This window comes from Xenopus laevis, chromosome 8S (assembly GCF_017654675.1).
Source record: "Xenopus laevis strain J_2021 chromosome 8S, Xenopus_laevis_v10.1, whole genome shotgun sequence".
In the NCBI taxonomy this organism is placed as follows: Eukaryota; Metazoa; Chordata; class Amphibia; order Anura; family Pipidae; genus Xenopus; species Xenopus laevis.
Window position 1 is genome coordinate 76,102,822 of NC_054386.1, and position 13,023 is coordinate 76,115,844.

Sequence of the window (13,023 nt, forward strand, 5' to 3'; positions counted from 1 at the left end):
AATTGGTTTTACTTATTTATTGACAATATGTTTTATGGCGTGTTAATGGTCTTGATAAAGGTCTCAGGAACAGACCGAAACGTTGACCCATTTAAAGCTGTATTTAATAAAATGAACCTTTTAAACTAAACAAAAGTTCCCAGTGTGCACCTCACTTTTTGGATTTTTATATATATATATATATATACTGTACATATATACTGTATATATAGTCACTTGTTTTTTACACGTATAAGGGGAGGAAAGAACAATGACGTGCAGAGCTGCACAGTGGCAGAAAGAAAGGAAATATTCCTTTCTAGAAGGTGGAGTTAGAGTAGTGTGGGAGGTTACTGTGTGGGATGATGAAAAGGGTGTGTGACTTCATATTCTGGGAAATGGAAAGTTTCTGTACAGAACAGAACTCATATCCGTCCACTTTGCTGTGGGATAGGAGCCGTGTGTGCCGGGTTGGGAAGTGCCAGTGCCAATAAATAAGCGGGGCATTTCACTGTAGCCTGGGACGTGTGACTACAGGAATGGGGGGAAGGCAAAATCATATCATTTCAGCCGTACTGTGCCTGATCTCAGTGCTGGGCTGTACAGGATCATTCGCTGTCACTGCTCAGCAGGGTGAGTGCTTTTACACTTTTTCTTTTAACTTTAGAGGAAATACAGTTAAATGAGGGCTTGGAAATCATCTCCTACTAAAGACATGAGTTCATGGGCCCCTTCTTTTACCCCTGTATGTTCCAGCCATGGTGGGGCAGGTTTATATAAGTGAGACTAAGGCAGTAAACTCAGCTAGTTTTCATATTTATATCTTTACAGCCTGGCAAAGCAGATGCCCTGTATGTGAGCACAGAAACACTGAATAATTTGTACTGAAGTGGCACAAACATAAGAGGACAGTCCTTTCTCACTGTTTATATAGTAACGGTGGCAACTGTCACTTTGGGTGCAGGGGCTATTTTGTTGGGCAGCAGCACACAGCAGATTTAATGAGTCTGTCGTACTACAACCAAAAAATCCTCAGCGAGGGATGAGTGGGAACGAAGCTCTAGAAGTACTGATATCGGCCCCCGGGAATGGCTTCTCATGTCGGCTTCTGTAAATAGACTCCCAGAAAATAATGCAATATCCCTTCCTGGAGGTGGCCAGCTATCATCTTCTCCAGTAAAATTTTATTAACTGAAATGTATATGCTTAAAGGGGTGGGTCACTTTTACATTACCTTTTAGTATGTTAAAGAGTGGCTAATTCTAAGCAACTTTTCAATTGGTCTTCATTATTTATTTTCTATTTCTTTTTTATTTATTTGCTTTTTTCTTCTGATTCTTTCAAGCTTTTAAATGGGGCTCACTGACCCCATCTAAAAACAAATGCTCTTTAAGGCTACAAATGTATTGTCACTGCTACTTTTTATTACTCATCTTTCGATTCGGACCCTCTCCTATTCATACTCCAGTCTCTTATTTAAATCAATGCATGGTTTCTAGGGGAATTTGGACCCTAGCAACCAGATTATTGATCTTGCAAACTGGAGAGTTGCTGAATTAAAAGCTAAATAACGCAAAACCCACAAATAATAAAAACAAATTGCAAATTGTATCAGAATATCACTCTCTGCATCATACTGAGAGGGTTATTTATCAAGGTCCAAATTTATATCAATATCGGCTGCTATAAACTCCGATCTAACCCGCTCGGGTTTTTAATGCTTATTTATTATTAAATTTTCCCGAAAATTACCCTTATGGGAAAAGCTCAGATTTTCATGTTTTTTTTTGTTAATTTTACCTGAAAACTCTGAATTTTTCACTCGAAAGCTCAGAAAACATCGTGAAATTGCCTGAAAACCCCGACACAACCAAAAATCAATGGGACTTTTATGCAACCTCGACAGGTTTGAGATGCCGTGTTTTTATATTCTGACTTTTTAGCCCTCGGGGTTTAATAAATTCTGAAAAAATTCATGATTTTTTTAAAAGTCAGATTTTATAAAAAAAATCACGGATTTTTCGTATTTCGGGGAATTTGGGGTATTCTGAGCTTAGTAAATCACCCCCTAAAAGTTAACTCAAAGGTGAATAACCCCTTTAAATCCAAACCCTGTTTTATGCACAAAAGAAATAAAATTCTAAGCAGCTTTCCAGTTTATATTAATTGCACATTTTCAATGGTGCTATAAGGTTAGTACATTTAACTGCAATTGGAAATAATATCTGTCCCTTTCTGTTCCCTTTGCACTGCTGGTTCTGACTCATGGCACAGTGCATAAGAAGCAGCTGCTTAAGACCTAAAGGAGAACTGACACTTGCTTATTATTTCAAGAGTCAAAACCAGAGAATGGAAATAAATACGGCTCTTAACTGCAAGCCTTTGTATTCATTTTTAATGAATATATATATTTATTTCATTCTGCAAAAATACAGTATCACCTGTAATAAATGGGCAAAAGAATATAGTTTGAAGGAGAACTGCCCGAAAGTTATATTATTTCCCACATTTACAGGATGGACTCACTGTTGATTAAATGTGTATCCTTGGCAAGTGACACTTTTATATCTTGTGTAGACAACCTTGTATATATGGGGTACTTCTGCATCCATTCACGTCCATGTTTTTAAATATTAATGGGACATTCTCCCAAACAGAAACACTCCCTGGATACTGATAGGTAATGAATATAAGGGATATATGACATAGTTGAAACAAGTGCAGTGACATGTTAGAACTGAGACAGCACCTGCCATGACTAGAGTCGCTCAGCAGTCTCCTTCGGCAAAATAATCTCTTAAAAGTAATTGCTCTGAGATCATCATCTGTTTTTCATTATTGTATTTGTCTTTATCTAATTATAAACATATCTCAGAGAATCTAATATATTTTTATATTCTTCGGAATATATATTTAAATAGTTATGTACTTCCCTGGCCATTTCGTTATTTTCTGTCTCTGGTTTTGTACCTTTCAGCCCGAGAGCAATATCTACAAGCATAAACAAGTGTAATTCAGTGTACAAATGTCACGGCCAGCGCTGCAAACACAGTAAAAGATTCTCTTAAGAGTTTCTTCCTGTATGGTTCTTTTGATGTGCTCTGATCTGACCTGCTTCTATTTGTTCTAGAATATAGGATCTAATAAAATCATGTGCAAGAGAGATAAGGTGCAAAGATAGGTGCCTATTTATCACTGAGGTTTTCTTTCCCTTTATCTTTTGAAGAAAAAAGAAGTTATTGTTACAACTAGGTGGCTAGAGTGCTATCACACTAGGGTATATGCACAAAGGGTATATATATATACATCTATTTATAAACATGCCTCACGTCAAGCTTTTTATATGTATGTATATATACAGGTATATACATAGTGAATAAAGTACCCCCTCTTGTAAATTATAAGGATATTTAAGTTACCGAGGAGTTTCATGACCATGTAAATGACACCAGAACTCACCGTTTATAACGATATAATTTACATGATATTCATGGCTTTTGTGTATTATATATATATAATATATACTACAAGAGGTCCTCTGCACTCAACCCATTATCAATATATTTAAGACAGAGACATTTTGTGCATACTGCTACTGAAAAATGCCTTACCCTTTAAACAACACAGGGATTGTTTGTCCATATATTGGCCAGCTTAAATATATTGCAATATATGGACAAACAATCCCTGTTTTGTTTAAAGGGTAAGGCATTTTTCAGTAGCAGTATGCACAAAATGTCGCTGTCTTAAATATATTGATAATGGGTTGAGTGCCGAGGACTCTTGTAGTTGACTATATGTATTTTGTGGTCACACCCTCATTGCACCCCCGTCCTAATGGTTTTAAAAAATAGTGGTGAGCACAACTTTCCCTTGTTTGTTATAGAGAGAGAGAGAGAGAGAGAGAGAGAGAGAGAGAGAGAGAGAGAGAGAGAGAGAGAGAGAGAGAGAGAGAGAGAGAGAGAGAGAGAGAGAGAGAGAGAGAGAGAGAGAGAGAGAGAGAGAGAGAGAGAGAGAGAGAGAGAGAGAGAGAGAGAGAGAGAGATATATAAACATAAGGGCAGCACATCACCAAAATACACTCCTCGGGTGCATGTATACATATTTTAAAAAAAGACCAGCAACACTGAGATATTTTGTTGAAAAAACTCAAAATGTATGCATGAACAGCCAAGTGACGGTCCCTACTCGGACCTTTCTCAAAGGTCTCCAAATTTTTTAGTGGAAAAAGTTTCTAAGTCCACCCGGGTTCCCCACTCATTTTCTAACATATGGAACATAAACTATACAGTGGGCTCATGTTTAGGGCATTATAACAACTCTATTTTCTTTATTAAGGTTCCCTGGGCTTGTGTAGTATAATGTATTTGACTATGAAGATTTGGCGAAAGTTCGCCAGCGTTCGGCGCCCTGGACGCAACTTTGCATTTTAGTAAATTAGCATTGTCTGAGCAAATTTTTGACTGGCAATGGCTGCGGCACTGGCAAATTTTTTGCCACTAACTAAATTTACCCCATAATTTTTTTCTGCTGGATTAGTCAATTATGCAGATTTACTACAGTTTTGGTCACTTGAGCCCCTCTGTCTATTGTACTTCAGTGCCAAAATGTATATCAGAAAGAAGAAAAAAAGCTGTTATTTTATATATATATATATATATACATATATATATATAAAAATGCAATAGTTGACAGCACTCCAAGGAAAATACACGATGCTTGAATAATCAAATAGTGGAGGTTTTATTGAAATCCAACGTTTCGACTCCACACAGGAGCCTTCGTCAGCAGTGACGAAGGCTCCTGTGTGGAGCCGAAACGTTGGATTGTACTTCACTCAAACTAAGATATAATTAATCCTTATTGTAGGCAAAACTAGCCTATTGGGTTTATTTAATGTTTATACGATTTTCAAGTCAATTTAAGGTATGCAGATCCAGAAAGATATGGAAAGATCCGTTATCCGGAAAACCCCAGGTCCCAACCATTCTGGATAACAGGTCCCATACCTGTATATGTATATATGTGTATATGTTTGAGGTATTAGCAGATGTACATCACATTAGGCTGAACAGGTAGAGAATGTGACTCCCATAAGGCATAGTAGTCAAAGAGTACATCAATTCCCTCAGGCAGGTATACTTCAATGTGGTCTGGATCCCTCCCAGTGGAGTGGTCAGGGAAAAGGAGTCTAGCCTGACACCCTATCCACTGTGGTCGCTACACTAAAGGCAATTAAGAAGCCTTTGGGAAGCTATTCCCTGCTACAGATCCTTGATGGAGCACACAGCTGCTCTTTCTATATAATCTCTATAACAGAACTATCCTGTTCTAGCTAAACCTCATTCACGGGGTTCCCTGGTCCGAGACTTAAACACTAAAGGTGCTGTCCCTTTAGGGCGGTGGCTTTACTGAGCCTTGGTGTACTCAATGAGCACAACCAGTAGGTAAGGACACCAGCAGCCAAAGAGGAAGATCCACCCCTTTCCCGGCACTATATTGAAGTGTGGTAGGAAGTGGTCAATACACCTCTTAGCCAATAATACTGGTTATGCAAATAACTAACTAGATACATAAGGGCAAATTTATTAAAGGGCGAAGTAACTAACGCTGGTGAAAATTCGCCAACGTGACGTCATTTCAGGACTTCGCCGATTTACTAACGGGTGTAAATTCGCTAGCAAAGGAGATAGACTCTAGCGCTACTTCGCACTCTAAGGCCAGGTGAATTTTCGCTCTGGCGAATGGACTCAACTACGAAAATTCACTAAGATGCGGATTTTACTGAACGTTACCTCTTGCGCCAGACTTGCCTTCGCCACCTTAGACAGGCGAAGTGCAATAGAGTAGATAGGACTTCCACAAAAAAACTCTGGCGACTTTTCAGTTTTTCAGGGTGATAGGCTGCAAAAGATCGTAAATTTTTTTTAGGGTACCCAGCTTCCCCCTACATTTCCTTACATATGGCAAATAAACTCTACACTCAGCTCACGTGTAGGGCAATATAACAACTCTATTTTCTTTTATTAAGGTTCCCTGGGCTTGTGTAGTGTAATGTATTTGCTGCAACGTATACGTCCATTCAACGTTAACTTCCCACCGTATGCAAATTAGGCAACGCTATCGCAACTTCGCTTTGCTTGGCGCAGTAACTTCGTTTTAGTGAATTAGCGTTGTCCTGACTAATTTTGCCTGGCGAAGTATGGCGATGTGAGCGAAGCCGTCGCTGGCGAATTTCCATAGGTTAGTGAATTTGCCCCACAGGCTTTTGCGTATTTACTAGGGAGAAAGGGTATGCATGATGATTTTTCCAAAAATAGACTGCAGCAGTTATCAATTGAGTTCTCTTAAATGCTACATAGCAGAGCTTTATCTATCTGCATAATATTCCTTTTATCACTGCCAGGTTGGTCAGTATTCTTTAGGACAATGGCAACTCAAACTTGCCCTGTTGCTTTTGCTTTTCCAATTCTTATTGGGACCAGTGCAAGGTGATTTTGTTTGGTTTAGTGCAATATTTAGGCAAGTAAAAAACTGCACAAATTCACCCCATCTGCCAGTGCACCCTAATATTGTTCTTTGCGAAAGCCAGTATGACTAATTGACAACCCCGAAAAAATGTTTGTGGGATGTTTGCCGGACAGAACTTTGTGTGGCTCAGCTCTGGTACTGCTTTGGATAAAGCCAGATCTTAAAACATAAAATACTGTTAGTGAAGAGTTGGTTCATAGGTGATAGGTTAAAGCCTAACAACAGAACAATGGGAAGGTAACCAGATAGCAGCTCTCTAACACAAGATAAAAGCTGCCTGGTAGATCTAAGAACAGCACTCAATAGTAAAATCCAGGTCCCACTGATACACATTCAGTTACATTAAGAAGTAGAAACAACAGCCTGCCAGAAAGCAGTTCCATCCTAAAGTGCTGGCTCTTTCTGAAAGCACATGACCAGGCAAAATGATCTGAGATGCACCTACACACCAATATTACAACAAAAAAAATATACTTGCTGGTTCAGGAATGAAATTTTATATTGTAGAGTGAATTATTTGCAGTGGAAACAGTGGTATTTAGAAATAAAAACTACACCATAAAAATCGTGATAGAAACCCTTTAAATAAATGTACACGTACAAGAAAGAAACCAATATAGGAACAAGGTATCAATCCAACAAAACAATTATTCACTGGTAACATTCAATACATTTAGCAATGGATAGTAAAACAAAAAAACCTCCCCGAATATAAAAACAAACTCTACAATGCTGAAACTAGATAACCGTATTGAAAAAAGGAGCAGGCACATTCAAAGACCAATCTTCCAGACAGACTTGTAGTAAGATAATTAGTAGTTTATTTCGGGAAACAATGATACAGCCTTACGCGTTTGTTTCAGACACTTAAAAAATGAGCAGGCATTTCCTATGATTAATAATAGTTATCCGCTCCCTCAGCTGAAGGTTCAGGGCGGTGCACCTGGACTTCTTGTCGCAATTGGTGAGTTTTTACATGTTTAAGACCTGACAACTTCAATTTAACTGCTATCAACCAGTGTTCATTAATTTATTTGAGTGCTGAAACTAGAGCTGCGAGGAGGACCCACCTTAAAGTGCCAAGCTTGACATAATACAGGTATGGGACCTGTTATCCAGAATGCTCTGTATCTGGGATTTTCCATAATTTGGATCTACATACCCTAACTCTGCTAAAATATAATTTAAACATTTTATAAACCCAATAGGATTGTTTTGCCTCAAATAAGGAATAATTATCTTAGTTGGGATCAAGTACAAGGTACTATTTATTATTACAGAGAAAAATGAAATCATTTTGAAAAATGTTAATTATTTGATTAAAATGGAATCTATGGGAGACAGCCTTTCCATAGTTCAGAACTTTCTGTATAATAGATAACATACCTCTATAGCCAGGGCCGCCATCAGGGGGGGGGACAGGGGGGACAAGTGTCCTGGGCCCGGGCATGAAGGGGGGCCCGGCAGTGCTGCAGTTTTGAAAAGAGCCGGGTCCCCCTTGAGAGCGCCGAAGCCTGCGGCCATCCCGAACAGCCGAAATGCATAAGTGCCAAGAACAGCCGAAGAACCTGGAGCCACAAAATCAGCCGAAGCCAAACTCCTGAAGCGTTGAAAAGACCCGAAGTCACGAAAATAGCCAAAGCCAAAGTGGCGAAAAGACATGACGTCACGAAAACAGCCGAAATTGAAGTCCTGAAGCGGCGAAAAGACCCAAAGTCACGAAAGGAGGCGAAGTTTGAAGCCAGGAGTTCAATTCTACTGAACAGCAATGTTGGTTTTTTTTTTAATCCCCTGGCCACCATAGTATTATTTTAACATTCTATAGGGCCCTGCCACCAATGTTTTTTTTTAAAAATTGGGGCCCCAATTTTTTTTAACTTGTAAGGGGAGCTCTGGCGCCAATTTTTTTAAAAAAATATTTTTTGGGGCCCCAATTTTTTTTTAATTTGTAAGAGGGGCCCTGGCAGCAATGTTTTTTTAAAAAATATTTTTTTGGGGCCCCATTTTTTTTTAACTTGTATGGGGGGCCCTGGCACCAATGTTGTTTTTTTTAACTTATAAGGGAGCCCTGACCATCAATAGCTTTTTATAACTTGTGTGTGGGGGGGGGTTTACTTTTTTAGCGCTGATGTCTGTGTGGTCTTTGGGCGGGATGGAGTGGGGCTTGGGTGGAGTGGGCTGGATCTGGGGTGGGGCTTGAGCGCTAGTGTGGGCGGGGGGGCCCAAAAATTTAGTTGTACGGGGCCCCGTGATTTCTAATGGTGGCCCTGTCTATGGCAATATATACTGGTAAACAATAATGTATAATAACATGTCTATACTAGTATGTTTTGCAGCTCAGTTAGAATAAGAAATCCCAGAATGGAAGTTTTCAAACAAAAGTCACTGAGTGTAATCCTTGGTCAGTTGAAGCAACACATCGATCAACGTGTGAGTCATACAATATGAGTAGCATAAACAATAGCTTGTGTTTTCTTACAAATGTTGAAAGTTCAGTATGATCTAGAATCAGACGATGACATGAAACCAGCGTCTTGAAATGTAAGCAAGTACTATAGAGAGATACAGTATAAGTAGGATCTTTCTTACACAGTAGAAGAGTAAGGGACAAATTAGTTCAATGAGTTATATATTAAGAGAAGCTGTGTTGGATAATGGGCGTTATACCGCAGCTTGTGCAGACTATATGGTATACATTTGAAGCACTAGGGCTCTTACACACGGGTGTTTCTTTTACTTCGCTCCCCTGCGTTGCGATTTCTTCTGTTTAGCCGCAGGGGAGCGCATACATGCGTCTGTGTGAGTACACCCCCCTTGACAATAATTGAGTGCGTCTACTCCTGCGCTCCCCTGCGGAAGAAAAACACAGAGGAGCGCAGTAAAAACCACCCGTTTTGCATTTCCTCAATTTTAAACTTATTCAAGTTACGAATTTCAGTCTCCTGCCTCTTTTAAACCATTAGCTTTTGTGCCAGCACTTTACAAGCTCAAACACGTTAGAAATTCCAAGTGAAATTTGATACACCTTTATAATATCACAAAATAGTTCCTTGTCTTCTGGGCAATATCATTCATAAGGTATGCCAAGTAATGGGCCTTGGAGGTACTGTTGAATAAATGCAAGTTCATTGAAGGGTAAACAATGAAACCTGCTCCATCATAGGAGCAGATTACAATGTCCCTGTCACATAAGAACTTGCTGTCAGTCTACCATGACTGTCACTGTGGTAGAAATAACATTGTGCAGCAAAATCATCCTGTGATTTTAGTGGGCTGAGATATCTAAACATTCAGTGCAATAGACAATAAAGCTGCACCTGCACTGTATGTTCCCTGAAGGCACAAGTGGTGCAATGCTTAAATTATTTATGTCAATGAAATGGATGGTAAATTCTAAGGGCATTCGGTAGCTTTAAAAACATCTTCTGGCTGCATCTTTTCCATATTACTCATAAGTAAATATGAAACACCTCCATGGACAGCAGCAGGCTTTATGATGAGTAACAATTTCGGTTAATATCATGGTTTTGATCTGAGCATTATGTACTTCATTGGAAACATAACTTTTTTCTGTGTGTGTGCAACAAAGGCATTTCATCTGCCTGTAATATGAATCTGCAGGTATTTAGCAACAGTTTGGGCATTTACTTGCACATTATTGCTATTTGTTTTGGTCTACAATAAAATCATATGTTTCTGCATCTAAAACGTCTTTTGGAGTCTGTAAGGAACTTATGAGTTTCCCCCTAGAGCCTTGGCACTATATGCAACATCTGCATGTTCTCCATGGGTCTGTGTGGGTTTCCTCTGGTTACTCCCACAATCCAAACAGACAGACAGTTTAACAGTTTATACTGTGTGTGAATGTGATAGGCCCCTTATGGCTCGTAACTTGCACAGCCCAAAACGCAAGTGAGTACAAGCCCTTAGGCTGTGAGCTCCACTGCAGCAGGGAATGAAAACACTGCACAATATACTGGTGCTTAATAATAATAAAAAAAGAAACAAACAGTATTTATTTACAAATATATAGTAATATAATAACTTGCTATTAAGAGCACACATTTCAGGGGTTATTTACTAAGATCTGTTTTTTTTGGTCTGAGTTTTAAAGGGGAAAACACTATTTATTTGTGGAAATTTTTCAAGATTTATTAAACCCCGATGCTGTTAAAAGTCCGATATATATAAAAAAGTACTTCATCTGACACCTGCCAAGGTCATGTAGAAGTCAATGGCAGATGTCTCTGTTATAATTGGAAGATATCCTGATCTCAGTTGGGTTATGACTGAGAATCTGAAAAAGTTGTTTTCGGGGGTCAAAATCGCACGATTTTATCGAGTCTTCTCCAGCACTAGATTTTTTTCCAAGTTAATGTATTGATAAAAACGGTAAAAATGTGTATGGGGTTTAGTCAAAGTGGTTTTACTAAAATAATGAGAAATGTTTGGATTTTAGTAAATAACCCCCTTAGTGTTGACCTTTATAAATGACTGTCTGCGTGTAAACAGAATTTGTATGGGTCTTCTCATGGTCCCAAATCAAATAAATAAAGTTGGAGCAAGGCACTCTGTAAGGTCACGCACAGATCAGACCAAAAAGTAAAAATATGAACATTTTTTATTTATCTAAACATCTCACACCTAACGTTTCATGTCACTAGGACACTTAAGATGGCCATACACGGAGAGATCCGCCCATTTGGTGATGTCGCCAAACGAGCGGATCGCTCCCCGATATGCGCACCTTGAGGTGGGCAATTTCGGGCTGATCCGATCATGGGCCCTAGGGCTCAATGATCGGATCCTAAAGATGGGTAACGGGCGGTCGGATCGCTGGACTGCATCAATGAACAGATGCGACCGCAATCCGACGGGATTTTTAGTCTCGTCCGATCGACATCTGGCCGACTTTCGGCTAGATATCGATCGGGGAAGCCCGTCGGAGGGCCCCATACACGGGCCAATAAGCTGCCGACTTGGTCTGTTGGCAGATTTTATCATCCCATGGCCGGCCACCTATAGTCATAGGCATCTTCTCATGGTCCCAACCTACTTTGCTATATAATATTTTATAATGAATAATCCTCTTCTCCCAAGCCCTGAAGGAGGGCAAAGTTACATCAACAACTGATTGTACTTTGATTATACTGTCTGTACTATTAACCTATTCAAAAAATGTACTAAAGTTGCATATATAAACATATACTTATAAAAAAACATACACACATAAAAAAGATTCTTTATGAGATTTGCATTGAAATGGCATGGGGTGTTTTTTTGCTGCTCTTTCCAAAGTGATCCAATTTGCTTATTTTCTATTTAATTGGGTCTGTTCTGCTGTTGCTTGAAGAATGCTTTTGACTTGCAGCATTATCTATCCTGATGGTGGTGCCAATCTGAACAGAGGCTAAATGGGTTGCTCCTTACCATCCAATGTTCTTTTACAATCTTTAATACACACTGCCAAGGACAGTCAGACTTTACTATGGCACTTTATTTTATGGTACCATGGAATTTAACCCATCGGCATATTTATTGCAGAAATAAAAAGATGTTACTCATGTGAAGCAGTGTCCCTAGTGGTTATTTATCATGAAAATAGTCAGCTTGCTCAGAACCAAAAGTATATTCTGACCTATATTCTGAATACATTTGTGAAGTGGATTTGTTTTGTTACAAGTGAACTTTTCATTAGGAGGCCGGGAGCTTTGACATTGGGCTGCACAACAGGAAGTGAAGGCAGCCAAGGATATTTCCTTACTTTTAAAAAAAGATTCTTAGCAAAGGAATAGAAGTGATTCATGTAGCTTTTACTAAAGAATAAAGCACAATTCTCAATAGGAAATATCACTATTTTCCACATAAACCCTATTTTATTATGTTTCTCTGTCTCTTAGTTTGTACAACACCCAGAGAAAGAGGAAGGAAAAGTATAAAAACCATTTGTTTTTAATGACATTGTCTGCCTTGCTGGGATGCTTGTGGTTAAGTGACATGCTGTAACAAATGACTGTAAACTTCCTGGGCTTGAGTTCGTAACCCCCCCGCACATAAACACACAAACACACACGTACCATTATCAAATGCACCACTTCTGCCTACAGTATATACAGATTAAGAATGAGATGACTCCAGGGGGGAAAGACTGGACGTTGGATTAATGGCAGTGTATTCAGTGTGTTTACATTTATCCTAGGAGCAAAGCTGTGTGGTGTTGTATCTTGTAGGAATGCCCATTTGTATTGTTCCTGCTGTGGGTTTCAGCATCACCCAGGATCCCTACTTTTCTAGCTTTAGCCCAGATTCTAACCATGACAAGAACTAATGCTCTTAACACTAATAATAAATGAATGAATAAAATGAATAATAAATGATATAAAGCAATAGCCCACAAGGAGACGTGTGTTTACCCTGTGTGCTTGTGTGTATGTTTCACAGGAATGAGAATTGGTTTGGGATTGGCAGGGATTGCTCAGGGATAACAAAGATACCCTCGAACACACAGTAAGA

General features: G+C 39.1%; 1 protein-coding gene across 2 annotated transcripts in view; it reads left to right on the plus strand.

Moving 5' to 3' along the window:
- The first annotated feature begins 352 nt into the window (after positions 1 to 352).
- Positions 353 to 13,023, plus strand: part of LOC108700553 (interleukin-13 receptor subunit alpha-1) — a 35,894-nt gene continuing 23,223 nt past the window's right edge. The window contains exon 1 of one of the 2 annotated variants that reach the window (XM_041575101.1): positions 353 to 612. In XM_041575101.1, coding sequence (XP_041431035.1) covers positions 519 to 612 — 94 coding nt within the window. In that variant the 5' untranslated portion in view covers positions 353 to 518. Of the gene's footprint in view, positions 613 to 8,773; positions 8,941 to 13,023 lie in introns of those variants that run through there. The other variant, XM_041575102.1, reaches the window with a different exon arrangement.